Source organism: Conger conger, chromosome 2 (genome assembly GCF_963514075.1).
Source record: "Conger conger chromosome 2, fConCon1.1, whole genome shotgun sequence".
Classification (NCBI taxonomy): domain Eukaryota; kingdom Metazoa; phylum Chordata; class Actinopteri; order Anguilliformes; family Congridae; genus Conger; species Conger conger.
The window spans coordinates 74,378,697-74,401,844 of record NC_083761.1 but is presented as its reverse complement, the minus strand read 5'-3'; the positions used below and the strand labels follow the sequence as shown (position 1 = coordinate 74,401,844).

The following is a 23,148-nucleotide window of genomic DNA, read 5'->3' as shown; positions in this document are numbered from 1 at the left end:
CACAGGCTCAGCTTAGACGTAAAGGAAGCTTCATGACACCAGAAACCGATCTAAGGTCAGATGACTGCAAAGCCCCGTCCCATGTGAAAGACGATCAGATGACGTTGACGAAAATGACATTTCCCTCTTGGAAAGTATGACATACTCATGTATATACTGTATGCCCTAATACATGTGTATTTTTGTGGTTGTTTTTACATATTCATAGCCTTAAAGGTACACTAGGTCATTTCAGACTTCTAACTTTCAAGAGAGGAATTACAGCAACAAACATGCTCAAACCGTGAACACGCTCACACGCTATTGGCGGTGGCAATTAGAACCAATTTCAAACGATGAGCTTGAATTGTTGCACAGCTAGACAATGTTTTGGTACAGAGTGCCGGCCCGTCAACAGCATATTTTTAAACCAGAATATAAGCCCTATAAACACAGGCAGAAGGTGAGTCAACATGTCACTGAGACTTTTTCAATGATAGGAAGGGATTAAAATGGTCTTGTAACAATGTTTTAACACAAAAATCTTACCTATTGTTCCTTTAAGAACAACCACAACACTGGCTCATATTTTGGGGCTTGCCATATGGAATGGAATCATAGTGCACCATCTACAAAGTTAGGGATTAGTGTACAGCACATTTTTGTATGTTTGCATGTTTGCATGTTTGCACTCTGTTGTATTAACAGAATTGTGAAGAAAGTTGAATTGACACCAAACCTTTTACTATGGAACTGCACAGAACTGAATTTTTAACATTGATTCCAACTATACTTTACGAACACATGTGAAGGAATGTATAACACAAAGTTGGGACATTTTAATTTAATTGTTAATGTTATGTGACTGTGGTTAAACTATGTATAAACCATTTATGGGAAAGAAGAAGTCAATGTCTTTGATTCATTTTGCAGACTGCTTGCTATAGCAAGCCTGAACAGACATGATTATATAAATAACGGATTCTGATGTTAGTGGCTTAGGAATGCATCACCAAATAGATACAGAAGTTAAGTGTAAAGTTGGCCAAAATAAACCAACAATAGAAATATGAACAAAAGTAAATACCACTAAACAGCTAACACAGCCATATAAACAACATCATTATCCCAAAAGGAAAAGTATGGCTAGAGATGGATAGGGAAATACTATATTTTATTGTTTTTATAAGGAAAGGAAGGACGAGAGACAATAGTTCTGGCTAACAGAGGGGCTCAACAGCTTCTTGAGCAGGGGAATGACACAGACCTTTTTAAAGATTGCAGAGACACATTCAGTGCACAGGGATTGATGGAAAGCAAATTAATGCGGTGATGTTGGAAGTGATAGACTGGATAAAGGGTATGTAGCTTGGATCTGAACAGCATGAACGAAAGAACTACAGAAGGGGATTTCTCCTGAGGAAGTGGCATGGTTTCAAAATCAACCACAGAAACTTGTTATAAGAACATTTGTTGTTTTACTTTTAGAGCAATACTGTTGTAAGGGTCAGAGGAGATAAACTGAGAGAGGGAGAGAATCAGAGTATCGGCTCTGCTGAAATCTGGCCGAAAGAGAGACAGAAAGGAGCTTTTCACCTCATTCGCTGATTTGCTGAATGAACCCAGCTCTACAGTCTGGAGATCCTGAGACTGAATCAAGTGGAGGACATCAGCGCAATGTAGGTCCTCTGATAATTATCTGCAAATACTAAACAGTTTTCATTATAATATTTATAATAATTATGATAATGATAACAATGATGATGATGATGATGATGATGATGGTTATTATTATTATTATTATTATTACTATTATTATTATTATTATTATTATTATTATTATTATTATTGTAGTAGCAGTTGTAATAGTAGTAACAATACGAGTTCAGTGGTGACTGTCAAACAGCAGGGGTAGGAGATCTGACGAGTTCTCTTATCATACACAATCTTTCCCTTCCTGTCAGTGCTTGGATTTATCTGAACAACAGCTAATGGCAATCTCGCAAGGTGACACCTCTAGGGTCCTCACTGCACATGTCCCTGTGTTCCACTCTTCATTGTATGGCGCTCTGGATAAGAGTGTCTGCTAAATGCCTGGAATGTAATGTAATGTAATGTGAATGAGTTTGACTGCAATGGGGAGACATTGGCTCAGGCGGTAAGAGCAGTCGTCTCATTGGCTCTGGTGGTAAGAGCAGTCGTCTCATTGGCTGGTAGTCGTAGCTTTTGCCTGGTTCGATCCCGCTCTGGGTGTGTAGAAGTGTCTGTGAGCAAGACGCCTAATCCCCAAATGCTCCCAATGAGCCGGTTGGTGCCTTGCATGGCGGCCAATTGCCGTTGGTGAGTGTATGGGTGAATGAGATCTGTTCACCTGATCCTGGCTTTTATTTTTTGATGCGCAAGTTTCTTTGTGCGTTCGTCTCAAGGTTCGCTCGGACTGACATGAAACAGGCTGAAGCACCTGACTGCCAAGGCCAGACTGCTGCACTTTGCTCTGACAAATGATGAAATGCAGTGCTTATGTAATAACTAAGCCCAAAGTACCAACTGCACAAGTGAACAGCAGAAACATTCAAGAGCATAATGATGTACATGATCTAGGAATAGTGGTCTTTGCTGCCTTCCTGTGCTTACATCTGAGGGACTGGTTGTCCGCAGAAGGCTCTGCTTAGATAATTCAGGCCGGTTTCCTACTCTTGGACAAGTTGGAAAGCTCGATCAGACAGAAATACTACTAAATGTCCAAATAAATGTGTAATTTCCATGTGCTCAGTATTACTGACCCACAAGTCCAAGAAAGCTTTTCCCAGAAACCGTTAGAGTGGAAATTTTATGAAATCTCCACACACAACTACAACAACACCTACTCTTAGCAGTGAGGGTCAGCTTGATCAAAAATAAAGACTTCTTCATATCACTTAAAAAACTCTCATATCCCAAAAGGCCTTAAATGAAACACCCTCACAGGCAGGACATGCCCCACAGCTGGTGGCAGTCATAGCTAAGTGCACCTGTGCAGGTGTGCATCCAGAATGGATTGCAGCTCTTTGCCATGGGCAGAGGGTGATGCACACTTGGCTGTGGCATCATAGAAGGCAGGAGATGGCATGCCCCGTCTCTCTGTGCATGGACAACTCCTCTTGACAAACAGAACCAGGCAGAACCAGTCCAGCAGAACGATCCTACACCAATACGGTGAACAGTGAGGTTAGAGAAAGGAGCCGGTGGCAGCATGCGGAGATGCAAACAGAGGATAATAATTCATTAAATCAGCATAGAACACTAATTTGATTGAGAAATACAATCAATACTGCCACCTTCACAAGAAATAAATTAATGTGATATTTTTATTAAATACTGATGCAAAACAGTTCATATTAAACCAATGAAAATTCAACATCTCCAGCAGCTTCATCAGATAATCTGAACTATACACTGTCAGCTATTCATTACATTAGCATTACATATTCAGTGTAGGCAAGTCCTAGCGCAATATTTATTGACTGCAGTAGCTATCTATTTTTTGATGCGTAAGTTTGTTTGTGCGTTCGTCTCAAAGTTCGCTTGGACTGACATGAAACAGGCTGAAGCACCTGACTGCCAAGGCCAGACTGCTGCACTATGCTCTGACAAATGAAGAAATGCCGTGCTTATGTAATAACTAAGCCCAAAGGACCAACTACGCAAGTGAACAGCAGAAACATTCAAGAGCATAACGATGTACATGGTCTAGGAATAGTGGTCTTTGCTGCCTTCCTGTGCTTACATCTGAGGGACTGGTTGTCCGCAGAAGGCTCTGCTTAGATAATTGAGGCCGGTTTCCTACTCTTGGACAAGTTGGACAAGGAAAGCTCGATCAGACAGAAATACTACTAAATGTCCAAATAAATGTGTAATTTCCATGTGCTCAGTATTACTGACCCACAAGTCCAAGAAAGCTTTTCCCAGAAACCGTTAAAGAGTGGAAATTTTATGAAATCTCCACACACAACTACAACAACACCTACTCTTAGCAGTGAGGGTCAGCTTGATCAAAAATAGCATGCCCTGCCTCTCTGTGCATGGACAACTCCTCTTGACAAACAGACTGTTTACACTGGCTGCAGTCCAGCAGAACGATCCTACATCAATACGGTGAACAGTGAGGTTAGAGAAAGGAGCCGGTGGCAGCATGCGGAGATGCAAACAGAGGATAATAATTCATAAAATCAGCATAGAACACTAATTTGATTGAGAAATACAATCAATACTGCCACCTTCACAAGAAATAAATAAATGTGATATTTTTTATGAAATACTGATGCAAAACAGTTCATATTAAACCAATGAAAATTCAACATCTCCAGCAGCTTCATCAGATAATCTGAACTATACACTGTCTGCTATTCATTACATTAGCATTACATATTCAGTGTAGGCAAGTCCTAGCGCAATATTTATTGACTGCAGTAGCTATCAAAAGTACGTAAGCAAAGTAAGATGTATTCTACAAGAGTAACATGAGAGTTAATTTAGTTAAAATGTAGTTTATATTGCAAAGCATTGCGTAAGATCTACTGTCCTTCTGTACACCATGGGGCAGTGTGGGTCTGTGCCTTACAACTTTAAAAGGAGGGTGGGGTCTTGAGAAAAAGAGAGGTGGTGAAAGAGGGATGGGAAAAGGAGTACAGAGGAGGTTAGCGTGGGTGCGGTTTGTTCAGCGACCTAAAACCAGATAATATGCGTGGTTGGTGTGACTGTTTATTTATGCCTGGCACGTACATGTTCAGGGAAATTCTTTTAGTTTGCAAGTTTTTTTTCCACTCTGACCGCAGTGCAACCTCTCTTATCTCTCTGTCAAAGCTTTGTGGATAAGCTGCATCTATTTGTACGTGTTTATGGCCAGTCACAACAGGAGAACAAATTCACAGTTAGTGTTTTAGTTAGTGTTTTAGCTTTGCGAGGCAGTGACTCTTTGTGAAGTCACTTGTTTTTGCAGATACAGTATACTCTATGCATGCATTCTGTGGGTCAAATTTCTGTGTTAATGCCGGGTTTAAAATCCAGCTATGGCCAGCTTGACATTAACAGCAACCATTTCAAAACATAGTTTGAGCTGGTCAAACCATGTTGAATATGGAGTTGGTCTGAACTGGTCAACCAGATACCGGCTGTTACAAAACCAAAGTGTTTTTGTCACCAGGGTGTTTCTATGGAAAGGTGACTGGTTCCATGTTCACACAAAGGGGCAGCCCCTGTTTCTGTTATCATCCTTATGACTCATTGTAAGTCTCACCTCACCGGCTGAGAGGATCTTGGGAACGGCAGGAGGAACAGTGAGGGAACACCGGTTGCAGGATCTCCTTGATCCCATGGATCACCATGACCGTAGATCAGGGAGAGGATCTGCACCCTGCCCTGTGGCCTTTTGGAAATATATATCCTTCTAGAGAAAAATAAATAGGACAAGAACAATCTGTGAACAACAGGAAGTACTCAGAAGAAGACGTCACGGAAAAACATTAGAACAAGATGTAGATTTTTCTAATTGGGTTCTTTGAGACTGCCTGTTGGGAACCTTGAAGTAGTTATTGGCTTTATGGTGCAGCCACCAGTTGGTAAAACCTTTTTACCAATATGGAGTGGCTATTTCCAGTGCATGGTTGTTCATCAAGGTGTCACACCAGCACACGTTTCCTGTCAGTAAGCGACGCTGACCCAAGTGTTGTTTATCTTTGGTTTTGGTTTGCTACACCCATCCCAGTTTATCAGTCTGTGCTGAGTGAAGTGATTTGAACCCCCCTGGCCCCTGCCAAAAGCTTAATTTCGGGTTCCAAAAATATATATAGAAAATATTTGCACACACGCCTATGGAAATGCAACTGAGCTAATTCATGTTTGTGTGGTTATTACTATAGTATGTTTGGGCGGGAAGGGGCCCAATTTCAGATTAGAGGGTGTGTCACTATTATTTTAGTATCCCATGGACACTTCCTAGACATTGCATTGACTATGCATTGGCTGCAGACCAGGGTGAAATACATCATTGTTTTGGATCCGAATAATTGTCTACACTGTACTGAGCTGGTCTGGAGTATTGGAACCTATTAAATACTCTCAACACGTGCAAAGTGCAAACCCTGCCCTTTGGTCCTCTTGGTTAGCTCATTTGCTCCAGAACAGGTCAAGTGAGCACAGAAAAGTATTTGAATGCAAAACAAACATGTATTTGACCCAGGTCTGATAGGTACCTCAAATGTTTTTTTCAGACACCTGCATGTGTGGCCATTTTTTTTTTTTAACTCTAGTGTAACCTAATTCTGACAAACCGAACCACACAGTAGATACGTGCATTATACCATATTCAATTTACAATGTTTTTCTTTGCAATCCAAGTGCTTATTTTTTAGCTCAAAAAAAGGTTTGCAGTTGCAGTTTGTTTTGTCCAAGCAACTCCACTTGAATGAAGAATGTGTTCTACACTATAATATGTACTAAATGTGTTTCCTTAATTGACTGTAAAAACAATTTGTACGCACCAATGTAATCAGGGCATCAGTATTGAGTATGGAATGAAGCATTATATGTGAAATTATTTGTTCAATTTCCTTTCCCCATATCATTTTCAAAACTTTCAATCCTGTAATTATCCTATGCAAGAATTTGAGGTTTAGAGAACAAAAGTCCTGATTTCAGGATATATTTGCACTCGTGAATAATGGAAGTCTTTCTTTTTTTCACAAGCAGTTTGGTGGGTTCCAAATGTAGCCAAAATGTCAAACAAAGATCTAAGGGGGAAACTTTACTGCTGCCGCTGTCTTTTGAGGCTTTCAGCAAATGCAAAAATTTCACTTTAAACATAGTTATGTGTCATTAATATAAGACTACAAATAGAGCAGAAAAAAACATGTCCTGTGGCATTATGGTCCGTCATGGGCTTTATTTCGGTTATTATTCAGCTTCGATTTGTGTTCATATTATTCACACTTATGTTGGTACTGCAATTATTTGTGCTTTATTTTGTATTAATAGTTTTCATACTTTACATTTACATTTACATTTTAGTCATTTGGCAGACGCTTTTAATCCAAAGCGACTTACAAGTGCATAGGTTCTACCATAAGTCAGAGCATCACATCCAGAAACTAGCAAAATACACAGGAAATGCTGTTCTAAACATAGTTGTCTTTTTCTTTTCTTTTTTTTTGGGGGGGGGGTTAGACAAGGATAGGGATATCAGAAAGGAGGGGCAGGGGAAATCAGGAGGGAGGACTAAGGTAGAGTTTGAAAAGGTGGGTTTTGAGTCTGCGTCGAAATAGGGGGAGGGATTCTGCTGTTCTGACAGTGGTAGGCAAGTCATTCCACCACTGAGGAACCAGAACGGAAAACAGGCGTGAACGTGCAGCTCGACCGCCAGGTGCACGTAGAGAGGGAACCGTAAGGCGACCAGAGCTGGCAGACCGGAGTGGTCTAGCTGGGGAGTAGGGAGTGATCAGGGATTGTATGTAAGGTGGGGCAGTCCCCTTAGCAGCCTGAAATGCCAACACTAGGGCCTTGAAACGGATGCGTGCGGCAATTGGAAGCCAGTGGAGGCCAATGAGAAGTGGGGTGACATGAGCAGACCTGGGCTGATTGGTGATCAGGCGGGCTGCAGCATTCTGGACCAGCTGGAGGGGCTTGATGGCACACGCTGGGAGACCGGCTAGGAGGGAGTTGCAGTAATCCAGGCGGGAAATGACGAGCGCCTGGACTAGGAGCTGGGTGGCTTTCTCAGTCAGGAGATGACGGATACGGCGTATATTATACAGAAAGTGGAGCCAGGGTGAGGCAGTTATCAAGAGTCACCCCAAAATTCTTTGCCGTACGGGAGGAGGAAACTACAAAGTCCTCAACAGTCAATGAGAGGTCGATTGACGGAGAGGACTTAGCAGGGATGTAGAGAAGCTCAGTTTTGGCAAGGTTGAGCTTCAGGTGATGGGAAGTCATCCACGCAGAGATATCAGCCAAGCAGGCAGAGATCTGTGTGGTGATTTGGGTGTCGGGGGGGAAGGAAATGAAGAGTTGGGTGTCATCAGCGTAGGAGTGATAAGAAAAGCCGTGGGAAGAGATAACAGAACCAAGAGACATGGTGTATAGCTGTTACACTCTTTAGTATAATTGCAATTGCATATTATCATATTATTGCTCATATTATCCATACTTCAGCTTTCATTAATATTATTCCCATTTTAGTACAGACCTTAGTGCACACTTACAGTACAGCCTTTGCAATACATGCACCTTTGCGTTTAACAAAACAAAATTATATTTATTTGAACAAAAAATATATATATTTTAACAAAAATACATTTCAAGCCCATGAAGCACTGTGTGTGGTCCTGCCTGTTGTCTTTCCTTCAGTGATATTTTGAAACTGCAGCTTCAAGTTCAAAGAGCTACATGCTAGTCCACACATGACACTTTGAAAAGCCTCTCAGCTTGAGCCAATTTTAACTGACATTAAAAGAGAAATGGGGGTGTCTCGGTGGCGCAGCCTGTGGAGCGCTGGCCGCATGCTCATTGCGAGCCGCGACGTCAGCGGTTCGGGCCCGGCCGTCCGACATTTGTCGCGTCTTCCCCTCTCTCTCGCCCCCATTCTTCCTGTCTCTCTGTACTATATACTGTCCAGTGAAGCTGAAAAAGGCCTAAAAAATAATCTTTAAAAAAAAAAAAAAAAAAAAAAAAAAAAATGAGAAATGAATATGTACTGGGCTATGATCACTTTCACCCAAAATAAGCCCTTCCTTAAATTCAATCATGATTTTCGTTTCTGCTTTTATACATCCTTCGTGCATGATTCTTTGTATGTGCACAGGCGTGCATGTGTGCAAATATTTCAAAAGTGTGCATTTTGCCATGAACTAATTAATTTTTATAACTAATTAAATGTAACTAATTTGTAACTAACTCATTCAAAATCTCCTGGATAGGTCACAATATAATTGTGAGTACAGAAACACACTCATCATAAGTAAATTAGAAAAGGCAGTTCCATTAGTAAAGGCAGTTTGCATCACCTCTAATTTTCATAGAAGATCTATAATATAATAATTCTTAACAACCTGAATACTCAGTTAAATGTATGGCAGTACATTTGTATTGTATTTATTTCATATAAAAATATTTTGTCGATGTAATCAGATTCTATGCATTCCTTCTGTAGATTAACATTCTGTGTTAATGTTTTTCTATGGAAAGGTGACTGTTTCCAAGTTCACACAAAGGGGCAGCCCCTGTTCATTTATGAATTTATTTATTCATTTTTTGCTGCGCGCTTAGTATGTGACAGCTTGTTCATATGTTTACCACTTTTGCTTACATTTTGTTGTCTTAATTACACAGTAGCTATTAACAGTATATCATTGTCTTTATTTGTTTCTCCAGCGATAAGCAATGCGGCATTAACCTCGCGACTTGCTCTGAATAAATATCTTCCTGATTAAACGCGACATCCTGCAGACACTCTGTGATCTGAGGGGGCCTCACACTCTGTGCTCTGAGGGGGGCCTCACGTGTTCAGGTCTATTATGAAAGAAAGGAGTTTTTTCCACACTGAACTGCAGGCGGTTGCGTTGTCACGGCAGCAAAGCCGCAGGCTCAAACTGCTCACTGAGTGCATTACCTGTGTGAACAAAGATTCTGCCAACACATTTAAATAACTAATACGCTGTATGCAGCGGTCAAATTTAAACAGAATTGCAAATATATATATATATATATATATATATATATATATATATATATATATATACACATATGTATATTTAAAAGAAGAAGAGTGCAGTTTCTGCTTCTGCTGTCCCTTTTCGAAATGTGTGGGCAGGCAAACCCGGTTTCTGGAGATCAAACAGGTTTTCAGTTCAACCCACCTTCAAACCCACATATATTTCTGAATTACCCACAGAATGAGTGGTCTTGTGCTGGGATCAAAATCTTAGTTAGTGAGCCTGTTGCCACTGTAGTAGACCTATGAAATGGCATTGAGATTGGTTTTGAAACGGGTGAGATATTGAGGTTTGAGATTTGTTCTTTTGAATGGAAGTGCAAACCAACACAAGTACATAGAAAGCTCACTATAATTATACTATTGGGATTGAAGGCAAGTGTTACAGAGACTGTGTGTGGATGTGTGAGATCAAACAACAGAGAGAGAGAGAGAGAGAGAGAGAGAGAGAGAGACAGAGAGAGAGAGAGAGAGAGAGAGACAGAGAGAGAGAGAGAGAGAGAGAGAGAGAGAGCAAGCACGTGTAAGGTAAAAAGTGGGTGGCACATGTTCCAAGTTGAGCAGTGCCGTTGAACAGCGAGACCCAGAGAGACTATCATCCCTGGATGTGACAGAGAGCTGAATTACACTGTAATAATCCTGTGGACAAAATCTACTTTTCACTGTAATTTAGACTGATGGCCGATGGTGAAAACGAGAGAACTGAAATAAGATGAACTACCAACCAGAGAAAATAAGGGTGAGAAAAATTACAAGGCTATAAAATTGTGTGGTCATTTTTCCTCTTAAATCCTCAGTGCTAGTTCAGTCCTTAGAGAGTTTCCGTGAGAGTTTTTTTGTTGAATGTTTTGTAATGTAATGCAATGAGTCCATGCTGGATACTGTTAATACTCTGTCATTCTAAAATGTCTTTTTTCGTCATTGTTTTACTACTTAACAAGGGTTTCAATGGGATAAGATACTGCATAATAATTTGTCAGAGGATAAATTCACTCTGGAGTAATATATGTGACATGTAACTAGTTTATGAAATTTCCTTAAACGATAACCTATATGAAATCAAGACAGTTTCAGTAACGTAAAAGGCTTTAAGGAACCTTGATAACATCAACACACAGTGCAGTGTAGTGAGATATTATAGTACTGTGGTGGCTTTGTGTACCAATTGAGGAACAGGAGGTCTATCTTAATATTTGAATAGTCACTGTTCGACAACGCGCACTGACACAGGTGTCACAGACCAATGATTTTGGTTCCTGTTTGCGGGAATTATCCCGTGAAGCTGAGTTGCTTTCACACCCGTGGGCGCATTGGTATTTCAGACTTTTCTGTGACCGTTATTACAGTACCCATCATTTTGGTAAAAGGCCATGTAAATGGTAAATGGTTGGCATTTATATAGCGCCTTCATCCAAAGCGCTGTACAATTGATGCTTCTCATTCACCCATTCATACACACACTCACACACCGACAGCGATTGGCTGCCATGCAAGGCGCCGACCCGCTCGTCAGGAGCGTTTGGGGGTTAGGCTCAGGGACACTTCGACACAGCCCGGGCGGGGGATCGAACCGGCAACCCTCCGACTGCCATTTTGGCATTTATAAAAAAAAACTTTGGCATTTATGAAAAACGAACTTCACGGGAAAATGTGCGGTCCTCCACGGAAACTCTGACCCATGCGTACGCACATTAACTGGAGAAATGAGAAACTGCGACTCCGATGGCAATGGGATGAAACGCAAGAAATGGTGTGAAATTGATACCGCTGTGTAAAATAAATCAAAATATTACCTCTCACGTATCATATATGAAGAGTTAATTTGCAAAAACGAATAAAAGCCTCTCTTTCAACGAATAAACAAACAGCTGTTTGATTGATGCTCCCTGGAATGCCCAAAAAATAGGATTTAGGATGATAAATATAAACGGAGATGTTGTTGTAAAATAATCCCTCAAATATGTAGACGAATTGTTAAACAATACTTCATGTTATTAAATGTATTCTCATAAATAATATGGTGAACAGTCGGACAAATTACGCTGCACTGATGCCGTTTACAATGCGTCCGTCGGGCAGATACGAGTGCACAGTTTCATATATTGTTATCATATTCATATATTATGTTTTATAATGTGTTTATTGTTATGGATTTTTGTTCGTTTTATCTCTTAATTTTGTAACTGTGTTTTCAATGGTGCTAGACAAATAACGTGTATTATCATTATTATTATTATCATCGTCATCATCACATTCGTTGTGCAGAACTGTTCGTCATTTACAATCAATCAGGATAATTCCCACACCTGTAGCTTTTCAGAGGCAATCAAATGGTTGAAATGGAGGATTGACAAGTTAACAAGGTAATTAGTAATCATTTGTAATAAACCCATCCTGCCCTAGCCTTAGTAAATTAGTAAATGACATGCACAAGAAACGTAAGGTAACATGAACACATGGTTAGAATGTTAGTATTACCCAATCCTGATCTAAAGTTAGTAGATTAGTAAGAAGAAAAGGGAAATTGAAACAATTAGGGTGTGAGTGACAGAAAGGGAGAGAGAGAAAGCAGGAATGCAAGGTTTGCAGAAAGACACGGAAAAGTGTATGCTAAACAATGAACAGAACCATATAACATGAAACAAACATAAATCATGACATAACAAGTTCGTAGCTGTGACATGAATAAACTACATAATGTGACATGACAAGACTAACAATAAAATCGTAAAAACTAGACATGAAACTTAACATGACATGAAAATGAAACGTAACAAGAAATAAAAAAATAACGTAACTAAGACAATAACTAAACATAAAACATGACATGACAAGTGTGAAACGTGACACAGAGTCAAGGTATCATTTTCACACAATAAATAGCATTAGACATAAACCTACAGCACAACCTTAAGTGCCATAGTAGATGCAAGATGGAGAATGAGCATGTAGCACATTAAGCATAAAACAGATTTGAGGCTATAGTAACAAATTGAAGGTAAAGTCTACAGGTCAACCCAGAATGAAATGGGAGTTGTTGACTTGTGATTTATTTATTGATTTGTTTCTGCATATAATACCTACTGTATCTCTCTACACAGAATGAGCATGTAAAAGCAGCCATGGTGCCTCTATGGTTTCCTCTGTTCCTGCTCTTCCTTTCTCCTCTCCACTCTAGTCACACCCACCAAGGTAAGTTTGAAAATGTTTCACTTTTAGTTACCCAAAAAGAGGCTACAAAGAATGTAAAACAGCTCCTCGGGCATGCTCTTGATGCTTTTTTATTGATGACACAACCTGTGTTATGTGAATGAAAAAACATATATCCATCCACATATTACCGATTATAATATCAACACGGTCAAATGTTCAGTGCAATAGGAGCAGTGTAACAATAACTCCAACAGAGTTTATACTGCAGGTCATCAGGATCATATTCTCCACCTGAGGAAAATGCACTCTATCAGAGTTGAAGTAACACGCTCTTGTAGTTTCCCTTTTAGGGGAAGTGTAGTGTCACTTTCTTTCAGTTTTTGTGGATAATGACATGTGTCTTTCTGTTATGGCTTTCCTTAAAGATCTAAGATGTCTCAATGATTACATAAACAAAGTCACCTGTGTCTGGGACAGTAGAGGGACTTTACCAGATACAGTCTGCATTCTACATGGTACTTTTGGAAAGTCGCCACGTTTAAGGTACATGACTGGGACCCTGCATTGCTCCTGGAGAGGTCTCCTACTTAGTCTAATCAATTGTAAGTCACTTTGGATAAAAGTGGTAGCCAAATGACATGTAATGTAATGAGTATATCAACCTCTGTTCTTCTTGTATAGGAAGGAAAGCTGTGACCTGAAGCCTCTGAATGAGCAGAATCCAGCTCTACGAGGGTGCCCCCTTGTTTTTACGAAACGGGTAAGACTTCATGAATCCCCGTGAATTGCGTGGCACTGGCAGTGGTCTTTGGATGATCACTGACAAACTGTCAAGTAGCTTTCTTCAGGCTGTGTGCTGTCAGGTCACTAGCCCTGGGACCAGAAAGGGTGTGTGCTGTCAGGTCACCAGCCCTGGATAGTGAAAGAGTTTGTGCTGTCAGGTCACTAGCCCTGGATAGTGAAAGAGTATGTGTTGTCAGGTCACTAGCCCTGGGTACAGAAAGAGTATGTGCTGTCAGGTCACTAGCCGTTTATTATTTCACGACTTGGACCCGACAAAGGGGCGGCACGGATGGTGCAGTGGGTAGCACTGCCGCCTCACAGCAAGGAGGTCCTGGGTTCGAATCCCCGTCGGCCGGGGCCTCTCTGTGCGGAGTTTGCATGTTCTCCCCGTGTCTGCGTGGGTTTCCTCCGGGTACTCCGGTTTCCTCCCACAGTCCAAAGACATGCATGTTAGGCTGATTGGAGAGTCTAAATTGCCCGTAGGTATGAGTGTGTGAGTGAATGGTGTGTGTGCCCTGCGATGGACTGGCGACCTGTCCAGGGTGTATTCCTGCATTTCGCCCAATGTATGCTGGGATAGGCTCCAGCCCCCCTGTGACCCTGTTCAGGATAAGCGGGTTCAGATAATGGATGGATGGATGGACCCGACAAACGTTGGTGGTTCGATCCCTAAGATACCTTGAGCAAGGCCCTTAACCCCACATTGCTTCAGGGGGAGTGTCTCCTGCTTAGTCAAATCAGCTGTAAGTCGCTTTGGATAAAAGCGCCAGCTAAATAACGTGTAATGTGTAATGTGATTTGTTGATATTGTCTTCTCACAATAAGTTAGAATGAGATATTTAAGTATCAGTTCGATCGAGCACAGGAAATGTACCCGATCGAAACACTCTTTTCTTCGCCTTTAGTTAAACACAACAAGCCACCTTGAGGACAGCTTTGCCAGGTTTTCAGAAGAACCTGAACACGAGTGTTCAGCAGGTGCTGTCCATCACTAAACGATGCTGGTTCATTTAATGGGTCTGCGATGCTGAGGGCCAAAACGCACTTTCATGGCAAACAGAACCAGTGATTCACGTAATTAGACACCACACCAACACAAAATCTTTAACAAGGGGAAATTGAGACCTTTGATAGAAGTAGAATTATGAGGTTCTAACTGACATTTTTTGTCAAAAATTTGTTAGTGTCATGCAATGCACACAGTATGTTGTTTATTGGGAAATTTGATAGGATTTTGATATTGTACAGTCAGAGTATTTTTAGGGTGTCTGTTGTTTCGATCTATGAAGAACTGCCCTGCATTTATGTTTTGCTGTGTTAGGATGTGAAAGCTTTGAAGCTCAACATCTCAACACTACTCAGAACATAGATAGAACCATTTCACGAAATGTGCTCCAATCTGAGAAAGAGTACAAATGTGTGTGCAACTGTCTCTCTGCCTGCATGTGTTTGTGTACACACGTGTATATGTGTGTGTGCGCGCGCGTGTGTGTACATATGCATATGTGTGCACATCTGTGTGTGGATGCAGTGCTGAAAAGCAGGAGGAAAACACATTGTTTTCTTTCTTTCAGAAAATTGGACTGTATTCTACAATTGAATTGCATGTCTCCTGTGAGAACATGACCAGCCCTGTGGCTCAGATACAGGACTATAAAGCACTCCAACACAGTGAGTATCTGTGCAGCTGAGCTCAGCGGTAACTCGCATAGTCAATGTGACTTTTTGCTACCGCTGTTATTAGATGAGGAGCGAGGGCAAGATATGCATTAACACAGCAGTCCACCTTTCATACTCTCAGATAAAAGGTGTGAAAAGTGCCGAAAAGGGTACAAAAGCTTGTCGCTGGGGAGGTACATAATATTGTACTCCTTGCTATTAGATTGACAATTAATTTGTAATTAAAATTTTTTGTTTGTAAAAGGTGCTTATTTCTACCAAAAAGAACAGTATTGTACCTTTCCGGGTACATTTTGGAAGTCTGTTCATTAAATGTTTGTATTGGTCATTTATTAATTGAATGCATCCTGTCATTACCTGGCATTATGTCGGAGGTTTTGATGGCAGTGTCCTTTTTTTGTATTTGTGTGTTTGACAGTACGATTGAACCCACCCGATGCACTAAACGTCACCAATTACACCATCTCCTGGGATCGGACTTCCCAGGAAGGGATAAGTCATTTGAAATTCCAGCTGCAGTTCAAGCAGGAAGAGCAAAGCTGGGAGGTGAGTGAGACTTGGGAGTTATTAACTTCAACTTCTCGCGCCTAGATGGAGCATTTAATGGGGTGTAATGTCCCTAAAGATGACAGATTTCCAGGTCAGGAGCAAGTGAAAGATAAAAGAGGTGAAAAATAAGTGATTGGAATGAGTGCATCAATCATATTACATCACTCATTATCTAGCAGATCCAGAGCAACCTACCGTACACACATTTTTTACATTTTGCATGCCCATCCACAGCTACATAGCCACACAGTATACTGCATACTGAAGACAATGCCGGCTAAGCACCAATGGCCACAACTGCAATGTCCCACCTGAGTATCAAACACCTTTGGGTTATAAGTGTGGTTCCCTCCCCCCCCAGGATGTGAATGTAAAGACCGTCGTCATACAGGACCAAATGAAGCAACTACAACTCCCCCATGAGGACCTTGAGGTGGGGAGGAGCTATCAGGTCAGGGTTCGAGTAGATGTGCACCCCAAGAGCAAAGGTTACGCTTCGGAGTGGAGCCGCTGGTCCCCTGTCAAGACCTGGAGGTCAGAGGTCGGGAGGGAACCTCCACAGCCCACAGGTACAGTGAACTGTTTAATTTCTCCATCAAGGTCCGAGGGTGTAATGTCTTGAGGGGTTTACTGCTGGCATTTCGGGCAAGCGACGCAGAGCTCAGGGAAGAAGCTTCCATACACAGCATCCTTGCAAAGCCTTCGACTGCTTATCAGTCGTTGCCGGGAATGATAAAGTAAGAACCAGTTGTATCAGCACCTTGTGTGAAGAGATTGGAGAGGGGGGCGTGCCAATGGCAAAGTAGGCTCTATGTTGGCCACAAACCAAAGTGCCATGCTGATGCTGATTGGTCGATATACTTCTTGCCCATCCCAGAAGTAGTATCTGGGTCATTCTACGAAAACGTGCCATTTTATGTCCCTGACACAAAAACTACCTCATAAAGCTATATTAACAACAAAACATTAAAAAATTTAGTTGGTATCATTCGGTAAATAAACAGTCTTCATTTTAAAAATGTAAACATTGATTTATTTCATGAATTTTAAAGACTTTTTTTATTGTATATCTTGTAAACATTGTAAAAATAGCTAAAAATGGCTTGTCCCTGGGTAAAATATTTATATTACAACAGGCTTTTAAGGAGGATGAAATCAAATTATCTGAAAACAAATTATACTTATGAAAAGCTTCAATTGTCAGTTAACCTATAATGCATGTATTTCATTCTTCACCTTTTTGGAATATTGAAAAAAATTACATTACATCCCTGCGTTTTGCGTCAACCCTGTTACTTTGGATAAACCCCCCCCTCAGGGACAATGGACTATCCCAAAAGTGACATAATTTTCAGGAAGTGATATCCTCTGCCTTTTATGAAGATGATGCCAAGCAGACAAGTAAGTGCTCCTCTCTTTTGATGGATTTTCATTGAGTTATGTTTAGTCTGACAGAAGGGGACAGTCATAGTGTGTCAATCTTGTTACCATGATATCATGTATTAAAAAGTTATTTCTTGGAAAATTAAAATGAACATATAAACAAGAATATTAGCCTCTCTAGAATGCACACCATGTGGTGTCATTGTGTTAACCACAAGGCTAGTAATGGCTGGCAAAAACATATTTCGTCAACCCTGTTACCGTCAACCCTGTTACTATTAACCCTTTCCCTGCCATGTCCCAATGTTTACTGTGTGTTCAAAACCAGAATTATTTATACAATACATCATTTTAAATAATATTTATACTACAAATAGCATGTTTTGTCCCTAAATGTGTTTATTTCATTGTGTTGCAGGCAACATCGTGAGGGGCGTTTAAGATCAAAGAAGGAGAGAAAAAGGCTCTGACTAGAACTTGAGGAATCTGGCTTGGCCAGATTGTTGAACTTGCAGCTCAGTTTGTTAATGCTGTCCATTCCTGGGACAATCATTCCTGGGAGATGATTTGAATTGACACTGATTGTATTTGAGAGGATGCATCAGATAGCATCATTTCATTTTGATGCAAATTATTTTAGTTTTAATTCTTTCATAATTTTAATAAAATAACTGTTTTACATATATGTCTTTAGTGTCCTCATTCATTTCCATAATGTTCTATGCCAAATCCACTTACTACAGTCTAAAACCAAACTTGTCTCCTGAACAGGTATGCTACCGTCAATCCTGTTACTCTTATAATACTCTTATTTAATGAATAGAAATAAAAGTCAAGTATACATAAACTCTTTTGATATGTTAAGTAAAATATAACAATACCCCCCTTAAGTAGTTAAGTAGTAGGATATGATTATAAACACATTCGTTTGTTTTCATGATTTTTTCCTAAAAACTAAGATACAGTGACTGGGCAGATTGCACATGAGTGTATTCATCCATGTAAAAAAAAAAATCTTCCTCATTATTTTAATTTATAAACACTCTTAATATAAACAGGGATGATGTATCTTTCATAATATACCAGATTTATTATAAGTATGACTTCAAATCATTTTAAATACAATTTGATGTGTGTAACAGGTTGACAAAACACACTTGTGCATGTTGATTATTTTAAGAAAAAAAAAAATAAGTAAGATAGCCTGAGATGGCACCACATATTTTTCTGACAGGTAAGGGTCTACTTAATCCAAATAAATCCTTAAACACAACAAAAACAATACTTTGAAAATCTGATTTTCAGAATGCAAAATGGCACGTTTTCGTAGAATGACCCATCTAATGTACCAGTCACCAACGCCATGTTCCTGTTGGCTGTTAGACACATACTCTGTGAATGGTGGAGCTTGTCTCTGGTTTTTTTTTTTCAATATAATGGGAATATGGAATAGTTTCCAATAGAAATATCGCTGTATCCAGTTACATATAAACTTTTATACAAGATACCACTGATGCAATTTATGCTTGTCATTTATGTTATACAACAGTGTGTCTCCAGAACGTTTAGCAGCAAATAGTTACTTAGAAAAAAAAAATGATAGGTTTATAATTTTGTAATACAATAATTATATAATTATGTTTCTCTGTGTGTGGATTTCAGGGGTGGAAAAATGGCTGATTGGCTGTGGGGCTGCACTACTGGTTGTGCTGGTGGCCCTCAGCATGACATTTCCCATTAGATACATCCGGTGAGTCACTCGTGGCAGGGCGCAGAGGGTAGGTGTCTGAGGGAGGTGTCTCAGATGATCCTGGGCTGCAGCCTGCTGTGTGACTGTGAGCTGTGCAGGGAGCTTGAAACCAGCGTGATGAACTGCAGTGGGGTCCTGGTGTCAGAAATACTGTGCTGGTAACCCATGCACTGTGGTAGCACGGCAGACCGAGCTCCAGACAAAACATTTACCACAACTTATCCACCCACATACTTACAGACTCTACTGTAGTATTTAAACTGATATAAAAAATAATATTTGTGTGGCCGGCACATACTAAGGACAGTCTGAAACCCCTTTTCTTTTCTTTTTTTCCTCATTAAAGCACTTTATACATGTATATTTTCCCATCTTGGTTTTTACATATTTTTGCCTAGGGATGGGTCTGCCTCTATAGGACAACCAATTTACAAATGACATAATTCGTCCTTCTTAAATCCACATACTCGTGTCGAGCATTATCACCTTTTGCTCTGCAGGCACATTCTAGGGTCTACTTTTTGGAAACTTAGCCTTAATCTCAAGGGTAAATGCCCAGCATTGCAGCAGTATGGACAGTATGTGAAATAGACAGGGAAGCTACAGTCTATTGCTTACCTGGTTAATGGTCCCAGGTAAGCTAAATAAATCATTCCTTCATTGTGGCAGGTTGGTGCACAGACACCTTCGGTGGACAGACGTACGGTAGCCCCCAATAGAAATGGGGGGCAGACAGACAGGTGCAGGCAATGTTCATATGTAATCGCAAATTCACTCAATAGCTCGTCCATCTCCTTCCGTTCTCCAGGGTCGACAAGGCGATCTTAAAACCGGTCCCGACTCCCGCAAAGTATTTTGATGTCCTCAATTCAACTCACGGCGGAAATTTCCAGGTAATTCTGTGATCCTAAATCGTTCGTGTTGTGTGGATCCCTGGAGAGTGCAGCGACTCCCCTTATCCAGAAAGGTCCAGAAAGACCTGTGCCTTATAAAATTGATGCCTGGCCTTGCATGACAAAAACCTGTAGTGCCTAGTATGAAGTATTAATAATACAAGGGAAGAAAGACAAAATCAAAAAGAACAAGCACAAAATAAAGAGAAAAATAAAATAAACCAAGAAAGATTCAAATAATAAAACTCAATTAAGAGATACACCGTGGGGGTTATAGTTTGGTAAAAAAAATTAGTTTAAGTGTGTTTTCTAGAGAGGTTTTAAGAGGTTTCTAAAACAGACTATGGCAGTAATGGCTGTTTTGATCTCTGTTGAGAGGGTGCTTCAGTGATTAGGGGTTTTGACCGATAAGGCATGGTCTCTTTTGGTGTTCAGCCTAGACCAGAACAGCCAGCGTAGTCTTATTGTAGCCTTTGAACTAGTGTAAAATAAAGCTGTATAAGCCGCGCTAGCTGGTATTGATCATGAAAAAATACAGATCTACTAAGGCTTAACTTATTCTAAGATTGAGGTATCAAACACAAACACAGTTGATATGAACTTGGATCATCTTTGGCGACCTTAATTTCAACACATTTTTTAAAAGGTGGCATTTTCAAGTAATGTGTGGTTCTCTGAGGAAAGGCAAAAGTGAGGCCCCTGACTGTGTTCACAGAGCAGTTTTACCTGTAAGCTGGTCGCTGATAGTTCTCATGCAGGCCCTAAGGAGGAGTCATGGTGTGGTTTCTGCTTCTTTGAATCCCCCTCGGTGAAAAATATCTGCTGGTGCTAATGTCTGCAGACTCTTTCTGATCTAATCGAGGGTTTGCCACCACAAAGTTTCCATTTGAGTCATAAATCTCCTTTGATAAGATGACGCTCCTGAAAATGGGGTATTCTATTTTATGTCACGACTCTCTGACACTCATACCTTTGCCCTCCTCCCGGTTCCTGTTACAGAAGTGGCTAGGTCCTGTGATGCCTGCCCAATACTTTGACGTCCCCCAGCATTCCGTCGTCTCCCAAGTGGATCTCATCAGCGCAGAGGACAGCACTGCCCTCTTCAGGAAGGAGGGCGGCACTGCGCCCGAGGAGCAGGATGTCAGCGGCCAGTCGCCGAGCTTCTCCAACCTCAGCTACTTCTACTCCAGCTACCCCCGGCAGGTGGACACGCTCCCCCCTGCGTGCTCCAGCGGCCAGCCTGCCCAGGGCCCTGCTGAGCCAGGGAAGGACGGGCGGGCTGAGGTGGCCAGGGCCGGCTCAATCCGGATCGTCTCTTCCTACGAGTGCCTGCAGAAACTCATTGCTCGACGAGGGCAGCCCATGCACCAGGACTCAGGCATCAGCGTGGGGTCCGAGGACCAGGACACCGGAGATGACGAAGGGGATGGGGAAGCAGAGGATGAAGGGGACGATGTGCAGAATGACGCGGTTCTCCCCTCTGACCCTTCAGTCTTCCACCCTTTTCTCTTCCCTTTCGGGAAGTCTCCTTTCCAGGAGCCTTACCCCCAGCACCTGTCTGCGTTCCCCCACTTCCCCTTCCCTTTGCCCCACACAGGAGCAGGGGGTTTAATAGAGCCCTGCAGTGATGAATATATGCCAGTGAAGAACATTCACAGCAGCTCACCTGACAAGTCCCCTGAAGGCATCACACCAACATGAGGGCTGACAAACTCAGAATGCACAATCGTCCTGGACTCTCAGTGTGTCAAACCTATTTGCAAGACAGAATACAAAAAAGGCAGCTATTAGTGATAGTGCTTGGCCAACCGTGCATTCCTGGTGTACAATCCAGCTATCAGCAGCTTGAAATGCCCGCTACCAGCTGTTTCAAAGCCTACCTTGAGCAGTTTTTTTTTTCAGCAGGAATGTGAGCACTTGCTAGATTAAAAAGTCACATTTAGATTTCTGGGCATAGTTCTTAATTTAAAATGTTTTATTGCAGAAGAATATGACAGAAGTGTGTGTAGTGTTACATGGAAACAGTTTTGCAGAAAGTAAAGGTCCCATAGCGTAGTGGGTGGCCTGTAGCGTAGTGGTTAAGGTACATGACTGGGACCTGCAAGATCGATGGTTTGATCCCCGGTGTGGCCACAATAAGATCTGCACAGCAGTTGGGCCCTTGAGCAAGGCGCTTAACCCTGCATTGCTCCAGGGGAGGATTGTCTCCTGCTTAGTCTAATCAACTGTACATTGCTCTGGATAAGAGCGTCTGCCAAATGGCAATAATGTAAATGTAATGTAACATATGAGGACCCAAAATAAAACAATGGAAAGGTGTAAAATATGAGACCTCTTTAAAGATGTAGTGTAGTATCTGTTATCAGTGTGTGTGTGTGTGTGTGGGCATGCTTTTGCGTGTGTGTCTGGGAGTGAATGAGAATGCAAAAGACTTACACTGTCTCATTAATTCATAGAATTTTCTTCATTCTGTATGCCATTTAAGTCATTTAATGTCATTATGTCTTTTATGTCATTTAAAGCTGAAAAATAAAATAAAAAAATGAAAACGCTCAAACATTCATCGCCAAATGTCTTTCATATGGGCAGTTCAGCATTTGATATGGACTGTAGCTTTAAACGAAAGAGAGGGAGGTGACAAGACACCTTTTGTTTGTGTAGGCATGGCTAGTGACAGGAAACAAGTGCTGTTCTTCTGAAGAACAGGCTTGTGAGAGGAAACAGCCTTGTGATGTGGTTTCAGGTCACCCCCCCACTCCAGATTCCCATAAGCACAGATAAAAATGGGTCAATAGGCTATTGCATTTACTGCATTATTGTAATTACAATAATGCAACTAGCCCACAATACTTCTAAAATATGCACAATGTGACAGTTACCTTTTGATGACATTGTGGATTTCTTAAAAATACAATGTGCACACATGTACACGCACACATTCAATCACAGACACACAAACCGCATGTACACCTACACAGGGGGATAAGCATGAAGTGCATGTATTGAACTACATATTAGTTTTCATTTTTTTCTTTTACGCTAGTTCTAATCCCAGTGTAGCCACAATAAGATCCACACAGCCATTGGGCCCTTGAGCAAGGCCCTTAACCCTGCATTGCTCCAGGGGAGGATTGTCTCCTGCTTAGTCTAATCAACTGTGAGTCGTTCTGGATAAGAGCGTCTGCCAAGTGCCAATAATGTAATGTAATGTAATATTCAAAGAAAAACGACATGGC

At 41.1% G+C, this 23,148-nt stretch overlaps 1 protein-coding gene across 3 annotated transcripts; it reads left to right on the top strand.

Annotated features, from left to right (window-relative positions):
- The first annotated feature begins 1,491 nt into the window (after positions 1-1,491).
- Positions 1,492-22,469, top strand: LOC133113448 (interleukin-2 receptor subunit beta-like). 3 transcript variants are annotated; one of them, XM_061222959.1, is made up of 11 exons: positions 10,329-10,460; positions 12,034-12,084; positions 12,823-12,913; positions 13,300-13,417; positions 13,556-13,634; positions 15,232-15,328; positions 15,756-15,883; positions 16,248-16,455; positions 18,932-19,019; positions 19,828-19,912; positions 20,912-22,469. In XM_061222959.1, the coding sequence occupies exons 3-11, from the start codon at positions 12,844-12,846 to the stop codon at positions 21,611-21,613; spliced, it is 1,575 nt and encodes a 524-aa protein (XP_061078943.1). In that variant the 5' UTR covers positions 10,329-10,460; positions 12,034-12,084; positions 12,823-12,843; the 3' UTR covers positions 21,614-22,469. The 3 variants fall into 3 exon arrangements, with proteins under 3 accessions (XP_061078941.1, XP_061078942.1, XP_061078943.1); XM_061222957.1 differs by lacking the exons at positions 10,329-10,460; positions 12,034-12,084 and adding an exon at positions 1,492-1,658; XM_061222958.1 differs by lacking the exon at positions 12,034-12,084 and having other exon boundaries at positions 10,291-10,460.
- Positions 22,470-23,148: the final 679 nt, after the last annotated feature.